Source organism: Lissotriton vulgaris, chromosome 1_1, assembly GCF_964263255.1.
Source record: "Lissotriton vulgaris chromosome 1_1, aLisVul1.2, whole genome shotgun sequence".
NCBI lineage: Eukaryota > Metazoa > Chordata > Amphibia > Caudata > Salamandridae > Lissotriton > Lissotriton vulgaris.
The window spans coordinates 733505167-733523154 of record NC_141685.1 but is presented as its reverse complement, the minus strand read 5'-3'; the positions used below and the strand labels follow the sequence as shown (position 1 = coordinate 733523154).

Here is a 17988-nt window from a genome sequence, read left to right as displayed (position 1 = left end):
GAACTCACTCCCCGCTTACCTTCGCCTCACCCAGAATCACCTAGCGTTCAGAAAGCAGCTTAAAACGTGGATATTTGACAAATAATCCACCTCCCCTTCCTAAGCGCCTTGAAACCCTATGGGTATGTAGTGCGCTATATAAATGTTATGACTTGACTTGACTTGACTATCACCCATGCCTGTAATTAGATTCCAAAACAGAAAACTTGTTTTAAAAGCTTCCAAATTTTTTTTGCATTTTTGGGCTAAAATCACGGAGAGCAGTTACTGTTGCATGGACCACAGCTTGGCACATGGTAGCTGATCCAGGGGTGGTAACTAGGATCGCCCTTGAAAGCCATTCATAAATCTCACACAGACTCACAATTTAGAAGGTAGGCTCATTTCACGCCGCTTCCACATTACATCGCGTTGTCATGTCGCGCGATGTAAAGTCGGCGATGTGACATGCTAGCCAATAACATGGCCGCATTTGCATCGCAACAATGTTCAATGAAAAAAATGCCGCTTTGATCGCCGTTGCGATGTAAGTGCCGCGATGTAAACGCCCACGAAATAATTGTCGGCGATGGATCGTCATACAACCGTGGCCCGGGCCATGATGGGGATTTTTACACGAGTGGGTTTCCCCAAAGAAGTTGTGTCCGACAGGGGCGCCAACTTCATGTCGGCATACTTGCAGGCTATGTGGAAGGAATGTGGAGTTACTTACAGGTTCTCCACCCCTTACCACCCCCAGACCAATGGTCTGGTGGAAAGGTTTACCAAAACCCTGAAGGGCATGATCAGAAGTCTGCCTGAGAGCCAGCGGAGGAAATGGGACGTCCTCCTACCCTGCTTGTTGTTCTCCTACCGGGAAGTGCGGCAGAAGGGGGTGGGCTTCAGCCCCTTCGAGCTTCTGTATGGGCACTGTAGGAACTGGGGTCACCAGTTCCCCGGGGAGTAGCTTGGCTCGAGCAGGTAGGCACCCAAAGGCTCAGGTGTAAAGTGGCCACTCAGCACACACATCCACCAAAACAATAAATGCACGCAATGACTGAGACCACACCAGTAAGTTTTGATTCAAATCAATACATTTTATCTAAGACCAAAATCAGGGTAATCAATAATCACAGTAGCAATAACTCCTTGGCACATTTCATTGAGGGAAGCAACTAATTCCCCAGGCTAGGGCAAAACATTTCATGCTGTAAAGATAAGCAGTTCAACAGCAGATGTAAAACATTTCATTAGCCAGGAATCATCAGGGCCCTAAAAATCAGGCCACATCTCATAAAAGATTGGGCAACAGTTCATTAGGCAAGAGAACTAACACCTTATCCGGTAAGCCAGCATTTCATTAAGCTAGAATAAACATTTCTTTTAATCAGGAAGAGCACTTCAAGAATCATTTCCAGTCGAACTAGGCATGTCATGGATCAGGGATTAACATGTCATTAGGAATAAGCATTGCATTCAGGAACAAACATTTCATCAGGCCAGAGTAATCGTGTCATCGATCAGGGCCTAGCAAGGTTCGGTAATTAATCATTCCCCAGCTATGGGGTTGACTCTGTTCCTCTCAGGCCCCCAAACGTATCTTTCACGGCTCTGGCCCAGTTCCGGTTCCTTAGGGGCTAATCGGGGCCAACGGGGCCCACACACAGTCTCTCTTGGGGAGGGGCGGCCGCGGGGCTCCCACCTGGCTCCTCGGGGCCCCGCTCTTCATCTAGGCCTCCCGCCCGCCTCCCCGGGGAGTTACCTGAATCTTCGGCCCTTCCGGGCCCTTGCGGCGTGTTCCTCGTTGGGGGGGGGGGGGCTCTCATTCTGGTCAGAGTCCTCCGGCGGTGCTGCCTGCAGTTCCCGGGACTTCCGTACTTTCCGCGGCCCGGGACCCAAGCAGAAAGCTGGAAGCGAAGGGCCTGGCCGCCTCAACCAATAGCGAGGCAGCTTCGAGGGGGCTCGTCAGCCTAGCCAATGGCTGCGCGGCGTTTGGCGGGGGCGGAATCAGTGACGACACGTCACCCGTCACATGATGCAGGAGATCGCGGCCTCAGGCCTAGTGCAGCCCAACCCCAGTTGTGACGGCCTACCTCAGGCTCCAGGGGCCGCTGCGGGGATTCGTCACTCTGGGGCCTGGCTGCTGCGGTGACAGTGGCCCCTGGGTGCGCCGGATGACGGCGCCTTCTACCCCCACTCTTCCGGGCCTGGTGCGGCCCTCGGCATACGGCGGCGGCCCTCTCCTGACGGGGCTGCCGAGGGGGCAGATAGCCGCAGTGTCGGCTCAGCAGGCGGTCCTGGGCGCAGCGGTGATGTGTTGAGGACAGCGCCGTTGAGGGGCCGCGCTGCCAGGACGCCCGCAGCGCTCGGGCCGCGCAGCGCCTCGCGGGTCAAAGGAGCGCTTGGAAGTTCCTCACAGGATTCGGCAGGTGAGCGCTTGAGGCACAATTACAGCGCCTCCAGATGGCACACACAAGAGCGCTTGAGGGGCTAATTTGGCAGGACTAGCGCTAAGTAAGGAACGCTTAGGAAGTAGCTCAGTTCGGTCAGAACAGGTCAAGGCCACACAGGGGGGGGCACAGATTGAGCAGGGGAGCGTAGTGGGGATACAGCGCCGGTACCTGGTTGATCCCCAGCAGTCCTGTGGGCAGTTAGGTTTCTTCTTGGCGCTTGGTGGTTCTGGCGCCCTTTTGTGGAAGCAGTTCCTTGGTCTCTTGAGAGAGGGGGGTTGAGTTGAAGGCTGCTGACAGGATTTCTCAGCAGGTCACTGCAGCTGGTCCCTGGGTTCCCCTCCCGCCGGGCCAGATCAGTGGGCTAGTTCAGTGTTCCTTACACAGCCTGGTGGGCAGTGCCTAAACCCTGTCACCCCCAGTGGTATAGGTTTCTGACTAGGCCCTACCGCCTAAGTCTCCTGCATAGGGTCCCCCAAGTCAGTGAAGCCCCAACTGACTAAAAACTTTCCCTCCTTTCTTTATATATGCCCCGGTCAGGTGACCACCCTCTAAGGCGGGAAAAATAGACTCCTATTCTAGAAGGTTACAGGAGCTTCCCTAGTCTAGCTATGGGCAGGCAAGGCAGGCTGGTATGGCAACAATGTTTAAGGGTTCCAGCCAGCTCCTGGCAACTAGAGTGCGACTAAAAAGACCACGCTGAAGTAGCAGGGGCCTGTGGCAGCCATGTTTGAAGTAGACAGCACCTGCACCTGCACCTTAGCATTGATTAGCAGGTGCTCGGAGACCTAAGGCCAACAAAAAAAAGAAGGTGGGAAAAATGAGGCAAGGGCGAAAAAAATAGGGAAAGACCACCCTAGGGCTGACAGGTCTAACATGCGTCCCCCCCAGCTGAAAGTGGGGAGAGCTACCCAACCTCTAGGGAGTTCTTGTCACTAAGGTAGAAAAACCGGGAGAGACCGACAGCATTGGCGTGGTCAACTCCGGGCCGATGTTCCACCCTAAAGTCCATCCCCTGTAGGGAAATGGACCACCTTAGCAACTTGGGATTTTCGCCTCTCATCTTCATGAGCCAGAGAAGGGGTCGGTGGTCGGTTTGAATCAGGAAGTGAGAGCCAAACAGGTATGGCCTCAACTTCTTCAAGGCCCAGACCACAGCAAAGGATTCTTGCTCGATGGTACTCCATCGTTGTTCCCGAGGGAGAAGTCTTCGGGAGATAAAGGCCACAGGTTGGTCTTGGCCGTCGTTGTTGAGTTTCAAAAGCACAGCGCCTATGCCGTGCTCAGAGGCGTCCGTCTGCACAATGAATTCCTTCCAGAAGTCAGGTGTTGCAAGCACCGGAGCGGTTGCGTGCTTCAGTGTCCCGAATGCCTCTTGGCAAGCAGCCGTCCAGATTACTTTTCGTGGCTGCTTCTTGGACGTTAACTCAGTCAAGGGGGCTACGATGGTACCATACCCGGCGGTAATAGCCAGTGAGGCAGAGGAAAGCTCGGACCTCAGTCTGGGTTTTGGGGGGCTCCCAGGCGAAGATGGTCTCAATCTTGGCCTGGAGGGGTTGCACCTTACCCCCGCCCACCAGGTGTCCCAGGTAGACGACAGATCCCTGTCCAATCTGGCACTTCATAGCCTTGATGGTCAGGCCAGCACGTTGCAGAGCCTGTAGCACCTCCTGGAGAAGCTGCAGATGGTCCTTCCAGGTGCTACTGAAGACAGCTATGTCTTCCAGGTACGCCGCTGAGAAGGACTCCAGGCCAGACAGCACCTGGTTCACCAACCTGACTCCAGGCCAGACAGCACCTGGTTCACCAACCTCTCTTAAGTCAATGGTGCTGAGGTACCGGGCTGCTCCCAGCCGGTCAAACATGCTCATCTGCCCGTTGGATCGGGTGAGCGTCTGTCTTGGTGACAGAGTTCAATCCCCGATAGTCCACACAGAACCGAAGTTCTGGTGTGGTGCCCGGTGGGGCCGCTTTCGGCACCAACACGACCGGACTAGTCCAAGGGCTGCTGGAAGGTTCAATCACCCCCAGCTCCAGCATTTTGGCCACCTCACCCTGGATGCTGTTCTTAACTTTATCGGACAGCTGGTAAGACTTGGTTTTTACAGGCGGACTGTCCCCTGTGTCCACATCATGGGTGCACAGATGTGTAATTCCAGGCGTGAGGGAGAACAACGAGGCGTACTGCTCCAACACCTGACGGCAGTCCCTCTGTTGCTCTGGGGTCAAGGATGGGGAGAGGACCACTCCCTCCACCGATCCATCCTTCTCCTGGGCCGCCAGAAGGTCAGGAAGAGGCTCACTCTCCTCCTCCTCGCTCCCATCCGTCACCATGAGGAGAGCAAGCTCAGATCGCTGATGGTGAGGCTTCAGGCCGTTGACGTGGAGCACCCGATGGGGCTGTCGGGGGGTCTTCAAATCAACGACATAGGTGGTCTGGCCTCGACGCTCCACAATTTCGTACGGACCAGTCCACCGGTCCTGGAGAGCACTAAGCTCCCCAGGCTCCATGACCCACACCTTCTGTCCAGCGTCCAACTCCACCGTCCGAGCGTTGCGGTCACACCACTCTTTCATGACGGCTTGGCTAGCCTCCAAGTTGTCTGAGGCTTCCTTCCACAGCTTGGCCATCTGGCTGCGGAATGCCAGAATGTAGCTGACGACATCACGGGGAAGCTTCTTCGAAGTCTACTCCCACCCCTCCTTGACAAGGCTGAGGGGCCCCCTAACGGGATGGCCATAGAGCAGCTCAAAGGGGCTGAACCCGACTCCCTTCTGTGGTACCTCGCGGTATGAAAACAGCAGGCAAGGGAGGAGGACGTCCCACTTCCGCCTCAAGTCCTCTGGCAGGCTCCGGATCATCCCCTTCAGAGTCTTATTATAGTGCTCTACGAGCCTGTTAGTCTGGGGTTGGTAAGGAGTGGAGAACTGATAGGCCACTTCGCACTTCTTCCACATGGCCTGCATGTAGGCCGACATGAAGTTCGTGCCCCTATCTGACACCACGACCTTGGGGAATCCCACTCTGGTAAATATCCCCATCAGGGCCCGCCCACAGGTGCAGTGACGGTCCTCAGAGGAATAGCCTCCGGGTACCGAGTGGCGTGGTCCACTAACACCAAGATGAACCAGTGTCCCGCAGAGGCCGGAGGGTCCAACGGCCCAACGATGTCAATTCCGACCCGCTCAAAAGGGGTCGCGACCACTGGGAGCGGATCCAAAGGGACCTTCACCTTAGTCCCAGTCTAACCACTTGCTTGGCAAGTTTTGCCGGTCTTGCAGTAGGTGTCAGAGGCAACTCTCATTCCGAGCCAATAAAAATGTGGGACTAGCCGCGCAAAGGTCTTGTCCTGGCCCAGGTGTCCAGCCAAAGGTATTTCATGTGCCAATTCCAATAAGACGGCGCAGTAGCGTTCGGGGACGACTAAGGCCCTCGAGGATCCATGCACCGGAACCTTAGGCTCACTGTAGAGGAGGCCATCCTCCCAGTACACGTGATAACTGCCGGTCTCCTGATTGGTCGCTTGGGCTTCGGCCTGCCGCCGCATGCCTTCAAGCGTGGGGCACTCTTTCTGCGCCCGACAGAATTCCTCCCGTGTAGGCCCTCCTTCCACATGCCACTCGGCAAGGGTCGGCATGTCCCCCACGGGAACAACCTCCACGGACTCCGGGGTTACCTCCGCGGGTTCCCCATCTATCACACGGGGTGTGTTCTCCACTCCATTCTCCTCTGGACCGGCATTGGGTTGGGCCGTAGTTTCAGGCTCCAACCAAGGTTGAGTTCTTTGCTGGGCAGCCATAGACCTCGTGACCACGCAAGTCCATCCTGGTAACCTCAGCATCTCAGTATGGGCCTTAAACTCCACTTCCTTCCAGGCGGTATGTTCCAAGTCGTTTCCTAGCAGACAGTCCACAGGCAAGGCAGGGCTCACAGCAACTCTCAACGGGCTTTTAACTCCTCCCCACTCAAAGGGAACCTGAGCCACGGGATAGTAGCTCAGACGGCCGCCAGCCAACATGGCCGGATGGAATACGTCAGGTACCACTAGCTCAGGGGACACCAGCCGCCTCACTACGGTGGTCATGCTGGCACCTGTGTCCCTCAGAGCCTCCACCTCCTCCCCGTTAACCTTCACCCTCTGCTGGTATTTAGCCGTGTTCGATGGTAAGGACGTCACTGGGACCATCTCTCTGTTCCCGAGTGAAACCAGGGTTAGGCCTGTCCACTCCCCTTCCCTATCTAGGGGCAGCTCCATCCCAAGCGCTACACTAGCCACCCCGGGACTCTTGCCACCTGTGGGGGCTGGGGGTCTCTTGCGACACTGGGGATCCACCTTGTAGTGTCCAACCTTCCCGCATTCGTAGCACCGGACAATTCTTGGCTGCTGACTCTTGTCAGGGTAAGTGGGCTTTGGGGAACTGGACTGAGGTGGGGTACCTACTCCTCTCCCAAACTGTTTTGTGGGCCTCGTGAGAACTCCTTCTTTTTATCTCCCCCTCTTTCTTCTGGGTGAAACCCTGTCCGCCTTTCGGGCCATCTCCCCCGGGGCCCTTGTGAGACACCCGGGTGCTAACCCAAGTATCCGCCTCCTCCGCAAGCTCACGGGGATCAGTCAGCTTGCGGTCCTCCAGATGTTGGCGCAGCTCCGGAAAACATTTATCCAAGAGGTGCTCTCTCAAAAATAAGTTGTACAGGCCCTCATAATCATGCACCTCGCTGCCACGCACCCAACCATCCAGAGCCTTTTGGGCATAATCAAAAAAGTCTACCCAATTTTGCGTGGACAGCTTATGGCTGCCACGGAACTTCTGGCGATACCTTTTGGGGTTGAGGCCAAACTTTTTAAGTAGTGCCTCCTTCATGGGGGATACCTGAACTGGTCTGCCTTATCTAGGTACAGGAGGGTGTCCCGGACATTGGGGGTATGTATTGATACAGGCCACCCCCCCAGGAGCTCTCAGGTACCCCATGAGCTGTCAAGGCCACCTCATACGCCTCCAACCACTTGGCGATGTCATCCCCCTGAGTGTAACTCGCTATCACCTCTTTGGGTAACCAAAACCTAGGCTCGTGTTGAGCCTCTGGTACGCTGCCACCATTGGGACTTCCTGGCGCACTCAATTGCAAGGCTCTTAGCTCCAACTCCTTAAGCTGAAGCTTGTGCGCCAACTTCCTCTCCTCCATTGCTAATCTCTTTAGTTCCATTGCGAGCTTTTTATCTTCCCTTTCTCTTTCCCTCTCGTGCTCTAGCTTGGCAAGCTCCCATTTCAATTGCCTCTCCTCCCTCCTGTCCTCATCCTCCTGCAACGATGTACTCTTTCTAGAACCACTGCTACTTGCCCTGGAACGTCTTCCTGGCAACACATTTTCACTCACATCAATGTTGAGTAGGCCTAGTTCTTCTGGAGCACCCGCCTCCCCTTGTGTGAATGCCCCTCCTGTTCCCCATCCCCTCTCCCCTCTGGGTGGGCCCTTACCCATGCCCTCAAAGCAATACGGAGCTCCTCCTTTGCGGCTCTCCGCCCAAACGGCACCCCCATCCCTTGACAAAATCCCCTTAGCTGCACCACTGTGTACTCTTCCAGGTCGGCTAGCTTGAACTCCATTTTGACAGGTGGGGGGGGGGGCTCTCGTTCTGGTCAGAGTCCTCTGGCGGTGCTGCCTGCAGTTCCCGGGCCTTCCGTAGTTTCCGCTACCCGGGACCCAAGCAGAGAGCTTGAAGCGAAGGGCCTGGCCTCCTCAACCAGTAGTGAGGCAGCCTCGAGGGGCAGCGTCAGCCTAGCCAATGGCTGCTCGGTATTTGGCGGGGCAGAGTCGGTGACGACACGTCACCCATCACATGATGCAGGAGAATGCGGCCTCAGGCCTAGTGCGGCCCAACCCCAGTCGCGACGGCCTCCTCAGGCTCCGGGGGCCGCCGCGGGGATTCGTCACTCTGGGGCAGGGCTGCAGCGGTGATAGCGGCCCCTGGGTGCGCCGGATGACGGCGCCTTCTATCCCCACTCTTTCGGGCCTTGCGCGGCCCTTGACATACGGTGGCGGCCCTCTCCTGACGGGACCGCCGAGGGGGCAGATGGCCGCAGTGTCGGCTCAGCAGGCATTGTGTGTTGAGGAGCAGCGCTGCCAGGACGCCCACAGTGCTCGGGCCGGGCAGCGTCTCGTGGGTCAAAGGAGCATTTGGAAGTTCCTCACAGGATTCGGCAGGTGAGCGCTTGAGGCACAATTACAGTGCCTCTCAGATGGCACACACAAGAGCGCTTGAGGGGTGAATTAGGCTGGACTAGCGCTAAGTAAGGAGCGCTTAGGAAGTAGCTCCGTTCGGTCAGAACAGGTCAGGGCCACACAGGTGGGCACAGGTTGAGCAGGGGAGCGCAGTGGGGATACAGCGCCGGTACCTGGTTGATCCCAAGAAGTCCTGTGGGCAGTTAGGTTTCTTCTTGGCGCTTGGTGGTTCTGGCGCCCTTTTGTGGAAGCACTTCCTTGGTCTCTTGAGGGGGGGGTTGAGTTGAAGGCTGCTGACAGGATTCCTCAGCAGGTCACTGCAGGTGGTCCCTGGGTTCCCCTCCCGCCGGGCCAGATCAGTGGGCTAGTTCAGCATACCTTACACAGCTTGGTGGACAGGGCCTAAACCCTGTCATCCCCAGTGGTATAGGTTTATGACTAGGCCCTACCGCCTAAGTCACCTGCGTAGGATCCCCCAGGTCAGTGAAGCCCCAACTGACTAAAAACTTTCCCTCCTTTCTTTATATATGCCCAGGTCAGGTGACCACCCTCTAAGGCGGGAAAAATAAACTCCGCCCCTATTCTAGAAGGTTCCAGGAGCTTCCCTAGTCTAGCTATGGGCAGGCAAGGCAGGCTGGTATGGCAACAATGTTAAAGGGTTCCAGCCAGCTCCTGGCAACTAGAGTGCGACTAAAACGACCACGCTGCAGTAGCAGGGGCCTGTGGCAGCCATGTTTGAAGTAGAGAGCACCTGCACCTTAGCATTGATTAGCAATGGGAAGGTGCTCGGAGACCTAAGGCCAACAAAAAAAAGAAGGTGGGAAAAATGAGGCAAGGGCGAAAAAAATAGGGAAAGACCACCATAGGGCTGACAGGTCCAACAGGCACCCTGTTAGAGGACCTCTCAGCCTGGTGAAAGACGGATGGGGAAAAGACTCCCAGGGGGCTCCCCAGGATGTGGTGAGTTACATGCTGGCCTTCCGTAGCCAAATGGCTCAGTTGTGGAAGCAAGCTTCTGACAACCTCGAAGCCAGCCAGGCGGTCATGAAAGAGTGGTACGACCAAAACACTAACCCCGTGGATCTGGAGCCTGGACAGAAGGTGTGGGTCATGGAGCCTGGAGAGCTTAGTGCCCTCCAGGATCGCTGGACAGGCCCCTTTGAAGTGGTTGAAAAGAAGGGCAAGGTCACTTACTTGGTGGACCTTAAAACCCCCAGGCAGCCCCACCGGGTGCTCCATGTCAGCCACCTCAAGCCCCACCATGAGAGGTCCGAAGTCACTTTGATGCTGGTGACTGATGGGGCAGAGGAAGAGGAAAGTGAGCCTCTCCCTGACCTCTTTGTGTCCCAGGAGAAGGATGGTTCGGTGGAAGGAGTAGTCCTCTCACCATCCCTGACTTCCGAGCAGCAGAGGGACTGCCGCCAAATCTTGGAGCAATACTCCTCGCTGTTCTCCCTTATCCCGGGAAGGACCCACCTGTGTACCCACAATGTGGACACAGGGGACAGCCCACCTGTCAAGTCCAAGTCCTATCGGCTGTCAGATAAGGTGAAGGCCAGCATCCACAGTGAGGTCACCAAGATGCTGGAGTTGGGAGTGATTGAACCTTCCAACAGCCCCTGATCCAGTCCGGTGGTACTGGTACCAAAAGCTGCCCCACCGGGCACCACACTGGAACTCCGGTTCTGTGTGGATTACAGGGGGCTGAACTCGGTGACAAAGACTGACGCTCATACCATCCCATCCCAAGGGCGGATGAGCTCATTGACCGGCTGGGAGCTGCCCAATACCAGAGTACCTTCGACCTCACGTCGGGGTACTGGCAGATCTCTCTGACACCCCTGAGGGCCACTACCAATTCCGAGTGATGCCCTTTGGGCTCAAGAACGCCCCTGCTACCTTCCAGCAGCTGGTGAACCAGGTCCTCTCCGGTTTGGAGGCCTTTTCTGAGGTCTACCTTGATGACATCGCTGTCTTCAGCAGCAGCTGGGAGGACCATCTGTGTCACCTTCGGGAAGTACTTCAGGCCCTGCAGCAGGCAGGCCTGACGATCAAGGCCAGCAAGTGCCAGATCGGGCAGGGGTCGGTAGTATACCTAGGCCACTTGGTGGGTCAGGGTAAGGTGCAGCCCTTCCAGGCCAAGATTGAAACCATCATGGCCTGGGAATCCCCCAAGACACAGACTGAGGTCTGAGCTTTTCTGGGCCTCACCGGCTACTACCGTCGCTTTGTCAAGGGATATGGTACCAATGTGGCTCCCTTGACTGAGCTTCATCCAAGAAACAACCTCGACAGGTAGTCTGGACCGAGGCGTGCCAACGAGCCTTTGACACCTTAAAGCAAGCCATGTGCTCAGGGCCCCAGACTTTCCCAAAGAATTCATCGTCCAAACACACTCGTCTGAACATGGCATTGGGGCAGTACTATTGCAACTCAACGAAGATGGTCTGGACCAACCAGTGGTTTTCCTTTCAAGGAGGCCACTCCCCCGGGAACAGCGGTGGAGTGCGATAGAGCGGGAAGCCTTTGCAATAGTTTGGGCCCTGAAGAAGTTGCGGCCATACCTGTTTGGTTCGCACTTCCTTGTTCAGACTGACCACCGGCCGAAGTCCTATTTATTAACTATTGGAAACTTCAACCCCTTTTTAATGCAAAAGGATAAAGCCTCTCTATTCTCTATTTAACTAAGATGGTGTGGTGTCATTTTTGGTGGGTTTACGCTGGTGTGTTGTAGTCTGTGCTGCGCAAGTACGTCACAATTGCCTTCTGTATTTAGCCTTCCCACTCTTTTCCATGCTACCCTAAGTGGGCCGGTGGTCCCATTTCTAACATTGGGGAACTAAATTTAGCTCACATTGCAAGGCCACCAGGAACCCAGGGGGTAAAAGTAAAAAGTACTAATATTTCCTGTACAGTTGAAAGCTGATATAGTTTTTCAGTGATGTAATAACTACGAGGTGCTTATTTATTAATCTGCCTCAACATTTCCATGCACTGGCAAGTGCCAACAACTCTAGGGAACAGAGGTTGGTGGAATCATAGCCACACACAAGCAGTCATACAAAAACATATTACTATTCAGCAGATTTATATGTGTTTTGAAGTATTCAGCCCAACTTAGCCACACATATTTATCCTATCAATACCCCTTAATACCAGAAGGGAATTAGCCATGAAGCTCAGCAGTTGTCTTGGCCACCACTGATGTGGAGTCCCTCTCTGGTCAGTGAAAAAAGTGTTGCACTGACCAGGAAAAACTATCCAGTACGTACGCCCAGAGCTGACCAGTTAGCTCTGGTGTCACTTTTGAGTTTTGTGGGTTCTTTCAGTCAGGTTGTGAATGAGCATGGTATGAGTGTTATTGATCAAAAGCACTCACTAAAATTAAATAAATGTGGAGGTTAAGTAGCCTGGGGTCTCCCACCTGTAGGATTGATGCATTCTCCAGGGGAATCCAAAAGTTAGGCCGGGAGTCGATTGGCTTCCCTGACCTATTGGCAGTCAGCCACCTGCTGGAGTCACCCCCCCAACACCTCCCATGGGCTACGCCATGCCTGGGTAGGGATGACAAGGAAAGCAAATGAGTAGTATAGTAATTGAGCACCATGCTTGGGCCATCTACAAAGGGGTTTCAACCATGTGGTAGGATGTAATGTAGTACCTGGGACGGCCCCATGCTTTTTGTCTGTGTAGGAGCTAGCTCAGTAGGAATCATCATCCCATGAGCTGAGAGCATATTACCTTCCTCCAGAGATCTTCGCAATCCTTATAAGCATTCACTCCTAGAATAAAAAAATGGATGGAGAAAATGCATTTTCTCATGGAGTCTGCATCATCTAACTCCTCAGCGTGACTTAGCTATGATTAGTTGGATTGACATTTTGAAAGACAGAGTGATGGAAATTCCCAAGAATGGTTAGCAGAATATTTGCCACAAACCCCTTATGTAATATTTACTTATGTGATCTTTCATATTTTCCCAGTGGCAGGCCACAAAGGTCTGTTTGGGAGTGACAGTAGATGTTCCATTTAAGTTTGTGGTGTGTGTAATGGACTTTAGTGTTTGCACTTGTGTGTTTGGAGGCAGCAGCAAGTCTCATTGAGGGATTCAGACTTTGTATATGGGGACATTGCCTATGTCCACAGTTTCTGTATCTGCACAAACATTCTAGACTCTTTTCTACCTGCTATTCCATAGTCCTACCGGTGCCAGTTACAAGTAATCTCCCAGTTACCCCTCTCCTCCTTGGGACATCATGTACTCACACTAAAGCTAACCTCAAGCTTTTTTCTCTGACCTGTAGATTTTGCTAGACAACCTACAGATGGAGACCATGAGCTGTGGAAATGGGCAGATGTTTGTGGTGCCACAGGAACTGGTGTTCAGTGTGTTAACTAGAGTTCCAGCTTCACTGTAAATTGCTGGCCACTTTGGAGAGAGTGCTAGTTGGCCACTGCTAAACATGTCAACAACCCTGAAATATAAGTGGAGGTGAGGGTAACTGAAACACAGAGAGCAGTTCACAGTTTCAAAGGCTGCAAAGGTCCTAGATTGAGATACGTGGTAGAACTGAGGTAACTGAAGCTAGTCCAGAGTAAGGCTGCTCTGCAAGAACCTAGACTAAGCTACTCAGTGTTACTGTGTGCTTTTTCATCAGACTGGATTAGAATCTAGGAGCCGTCATGTGAAAATGTTGTAGCACCATCCCTTTGTTCATTTCTGCGGTAAGCCAGTTCCTAGGTGGACCCCATCAACAGGCTGTGCCAAATCCCCCCAATTAGCAACAGATATGGAGGGAGTGGGAGGGTTTGCAAAATCTTGTGCCACCCCAGAGTGTCTGACTCTCTGCAGTGAAGTTTTTGTTTCTCTCACTCAGAAAATATTTTAAAAAGAGACCAAAAAATTCATTTTATAGGCCAGGGCTTCAAAAACACTGCCTAAAAAAAGTTTTCTAAACCGTTCCAATGAGAAGGTCATGAACTATTTCAAGAATCAGACACATTACCATAGAGCATTTTTTTGTCCTGATAGCTCTAAGAAAATTGTACTCCTGTCACTTAGGGTGCCTTAATTGCTGGATGTGCTGAATATCTCAGTCCATCCACTCCTGAAGTTAGCCTGGTGTGACCCGCCTACCACAGCTTTTTTCTGTCTCCCAGACCCTATTCCTGCCCCACCTCATTCCTAAATATATGTGGCCTTCTTTAGTCTTCCTACACATCCACTATTAAGTGCATTTTCTCCCCTCAGATGCACAACTTGCTTGAGTTGTTGAAGGCTGAACAAAATATCTACAACATCGTCTTTCATGAATTGATTCGTCAGGTCAGCGTGGAGTGCATAGAGAGGGGAGAGCTACTATCCAGGATCAGGTAAGGATGTACCATTCCTCAGGAACCTGAATCTTGCTGTTGGGATCTCTGTATGCCTGCACATGTGAAGAAGAGTGGTCCTGGACAGCTTTAGTGAAGAATAAGAGGATCAATTGTCATTACTTAAAATGATGGCTACATATCTTGAATATTTCCCCTATCTCCAGGCATCAATAGTGCGCATTTCAGATCCAATAAATTTCAATCTTCGGATGAAAACCCCTTAATGGGCACTTATTTTTAACTGTTTGCTTTGTTTTTGTTTTTTGGGTCTGTTCATGGATTCTGAAGCTGCACTTTGCAATGCTACATAAATTTATTTACCAACTGTCTTTTTTCTCACTTTTTTTTCTCTACATTTTTCGTTCATCATTTACATTCCCTTCTTTTCTAAAACAGTCCATCTGTCTTCACTGTCCTAAGTTATCTTTTCACTGCATTAGTCCATAAATCCCTACTTTTATTCCATTATATCTCTCTTTTTGCACTTTATATAAAATGCATTTTCTTTCCTTGCACAGACAACGATACGTGGATTTGTTGGACCGGATTCCCCGGCAGGTGCAGAGTCTGTACAATGATATGCTGGCTCAGCGAGCTGTGGATCGGCGGCTCACAGTGGAAGTGGTACATTTCAAGAATGCCATTGGAGATCTGATCAGGTCTGGAGGGGCTCTGTATATTAATCCTACGAAGAAAGGAGAATGTAGGGGAGGAGTGTAGCATGTTATGTGGGTTAGTGTGGGGAAACAATTTACTCAATTCAGGGTCATTGCCTGGTTCATGATTGTTGCGTGGTTCCCATTTATGGTCTGATTCCGAGAGATCACCCAGCTTTTGGTTGCTACCCGGTTCTTGCCTCAAGTATTATTCCCTGTTGCTGTTTTGTTGCTGTGGTTGTTTGGTTGCCATTGGTTGCTAACTTCCCACTTGTTTCCTGGTTACCTTTCAAGCGTTTCATCACGGGACGGCTGGTGTAGATTCTCATGGACAACTTGTAGGAAGCTGGCTCTCTATATAGGGCACTAAAACGAAGTACGCTGTGGAGATAATCCAGTGGATCCCGGATTGGTATACAGATGCAAAAGTAGATAATACTAACGCTCTATTTGTGGTAGTGTGGGCGAGCAGTTTGGTTTATCAAAGGGTATTGCTAAGCGTTTGTTGTACTCACAGAGCAATAAATGATACACACACTCAAGAATAAATCCGAGACTAATTTGTAGAAAATAACATTGGGTTTTTATATAATTTTTCAGACCAAGAACTTTGTTCCAAGGTAAGTACTTTTTAAGATATCAATTTTCAAAGTTCGCAAAATAACACACTCTTGTGCGCAATTGCGCACCATAGAAGTCTACAGGAGAAAATGGGACTATGCATTTAAAATCATACAGTTAGAGCTCAAGGTTCACCTTCTGGATTTAGGTAAGTAGCAAGGCCAGGCATAATATTGCATCAGCACATTGTCGGGATGGTCCCGGTTTTGGCCATGATGAGCAGGGTGCTGAGGTTGTTGGTAGCAGGTGCTACTGAGAGGAGGGCCATGAAAAAACGCACTGCACAAGGGGACACACTCGAGGGAGCAGGTTGCAAGGACCTGAGGGCCACAGTAGCACAGCAGGTTTGTCTGTGGCCAGGCATGTTGGGTGCAGAGAAGATATCTCTGCCGGGAAGCATGCGTTAAGTTGTCTTCACAGTCAGTGGCAGTCAGGTTGCAGGCAGGGCCGGACTGGCAACCACAACCGGCCCTGGCAAAGTGCTCTCCCCTCCCCCCGTGGGTTGGGGTCGCCGCCGAGCTCTCTGCCAGGGCCGGTTTTCGGCCTATTTTGTTACAGGGCCTATTTTGCAGCTATGCTGCAAAAATGGCCCTGTAACAAAACCGGCCCCCACCCTTGCGGCACACCAGGGGATTGCCCGGTGCCCACTACGGCCAGTCCCGGCCTGGTTACAGGGATGATTCTGGGACAGCTGTGCCATTCACGAAGTGGGTCTCTAGTCTCGATGCCCTGTGTGCTTTCTTCCTGGGCTGTTGGAGTCCGGATTTGACTCTTCGTCTCATGTAGGTTGCAAAGAGTCCAGTACCCCAGGTATTGGTCCGGTACAGCTCCAGTAGGTCCTGGTGTCTTCACACTCGGTAGGGAGACAGATCTGACCCTCCAGAGCTGATGTACCTCTTTTTGCTTGAATGCTGCACCAGCAAACTGGAATCTGCGGGTTCTATGCCTGCGGAATGCAAGGGAGTAGTTTCTCGACCCCAAGGGAGTTCCATGGCAATTGGTGAAGGGCCAGAGGTTCTCCGGGGTTCTTGGAGGCCTCACAATTGCAGGACAAGACAGCATACCACAATGGTTGAGTCCTAGAAGCAGCAGGCAGGGTTTTGTACCAAAATTCTGGAGCAGGTCTTCAGTTCTCGGGTCAGCTTCTCTTATTTGTCTGTGTCTTCTTTGTATCCGTTGAATCTAAGTTCAGGGTCCAGGGATGCCACCTAAATACTACATTTAGGGGCGTTAAAGGGAGAAACAGGTAGTAGCCAATGGACTACTTACATTTAGGGTGTCTACACCCTCTATGACCACTGTAGGAGAGTAGGGTCTGCAATCCCATGATCACCCAGATTTTTCGCTTTTGTTTCACTGGTTTACGACTTTCTCTGGCTGTGGGCCTGCCAATCAGACCCACAGCCTGGCTGTTCTCTTTCTAAATTACGAGATGTACCCTAGGTGCATATACCAATTGGTACTGGGCCACCTTATCAGACCCTGTAACCCAGGGCGTAGGTGTATCCAGGGCCGCCAGGGGCTGCAGCATGTATTATGCCACCCCTGACTGGCCTCCTAAATTTGACACAACTGGCTGCATGACAGCTGGGGCAAAGTCGTGTAATCACCCTTTGCTTTAGATATAGTAGCCCTATATCTAACCCTCCAATGGACACCCGAGTCCCTATCAGTCACTCCTATGGCAGGCCTTGACAATCCTGAAGGCAGAGTGCATGGGCTCGTGTGAACTAAGCTCTGGCCCGAGCCGAGCCCGGTTGCAGCTTGCGGAATCAAGACCCAATGGCTGTTCCATGATAACGCGTACCATATCGGTAACTTCGGTGTCGCGTTATCAAGACATGTCGAGTAAGGTGTCATACGAATCGGGATGCTGTCCTCTCACCAACTCTGGCGACGAGGTTAGCATTCCGCCCTTCTAGAGGGACACGACATGTACGTAACTGTGAACCCCGGTTAAAGTTAACGAAGGCCTCAGCTCCACAAAATGGATGCTGCCACCACAGACACAAGTCTGACCTCCTGCTGCTGGGAGTCCTTCCAGCGAGGAGCACTTGGACAAAGGGTTTCCTGTCGAGGGCGGTGTTCGCACCGTCCCAGACAGGGTTTGTGTATTCTGGGTAGGTAGGGCTTTTGCGAGAAGGTGACTGCGGAGTGGCACCCCGGTGCTCACTACGCATCTGCCGGTTAGAACCAGTTCCAGGGGCGACAGCCCTGGCCTGGGGAAAGTCCGGCAGGGGAGAGGGGTGTAACTACCCCCCTTCCTGGTCCCACCCTTAGGGCAGGACCTAGTCATGTACCCACCCCTTTCTTTAGGATAAAGGCCGGAGCGGGGACCCTTCCAAATTAGATCATCTTTGAATCAAGAATACTTTCTACGAAAGGACTTCAAGACTCTTCTTAAGATTTCTCCCTTGTGACTAAGGAGTAGTCACCCTGCATCAGCGGGCACCATCTAAGAACTCTGCGGTTTGCTGTAAGTCCTTCCTCAAGGAATCCGACGGCCCAGCTCGACGAGAACCGGCTTCCCTGGCACCTCTGACCTCTACCCACGTCATCAGCTCAGCTGTGATCTGTGGGTGCGACGAGACCTCGAGGGACCGGCCATCATCAGAACCTGCACGCTCTTAAAAACCAGCACGACCATCGAGATAACTCTCTGGTGAGTGCTCTGGGGTCCGAG

The 17988-nt window shown here is 52.7% G+C and overlaps 1 protein-coding gene across 1 annotated transcript in view; it reads left to right on the top strand.

Moving 5' to 3' along the window:
* Window positions 1-17988, top strand: part of AXDND1 (axonemal dynein light chain domain containing 1) — a 570869-nt gene that overhangs the window by 201590 nt on the left and 351291 nt on the right. Inside the window, exons 9-10 of the mRNA XM_086955354.1 lie at window positions 13904-14025; window positions 14547-14687. Coding sequence (XP_086811480.1) covers window positions 13904-14025; window positions 14547-14687 — 263 coding nt within the window. The remainder of the gene's footprint in view (window positions 1-13903; window positions 14026-14546; window positions 14688-17988) is intronic.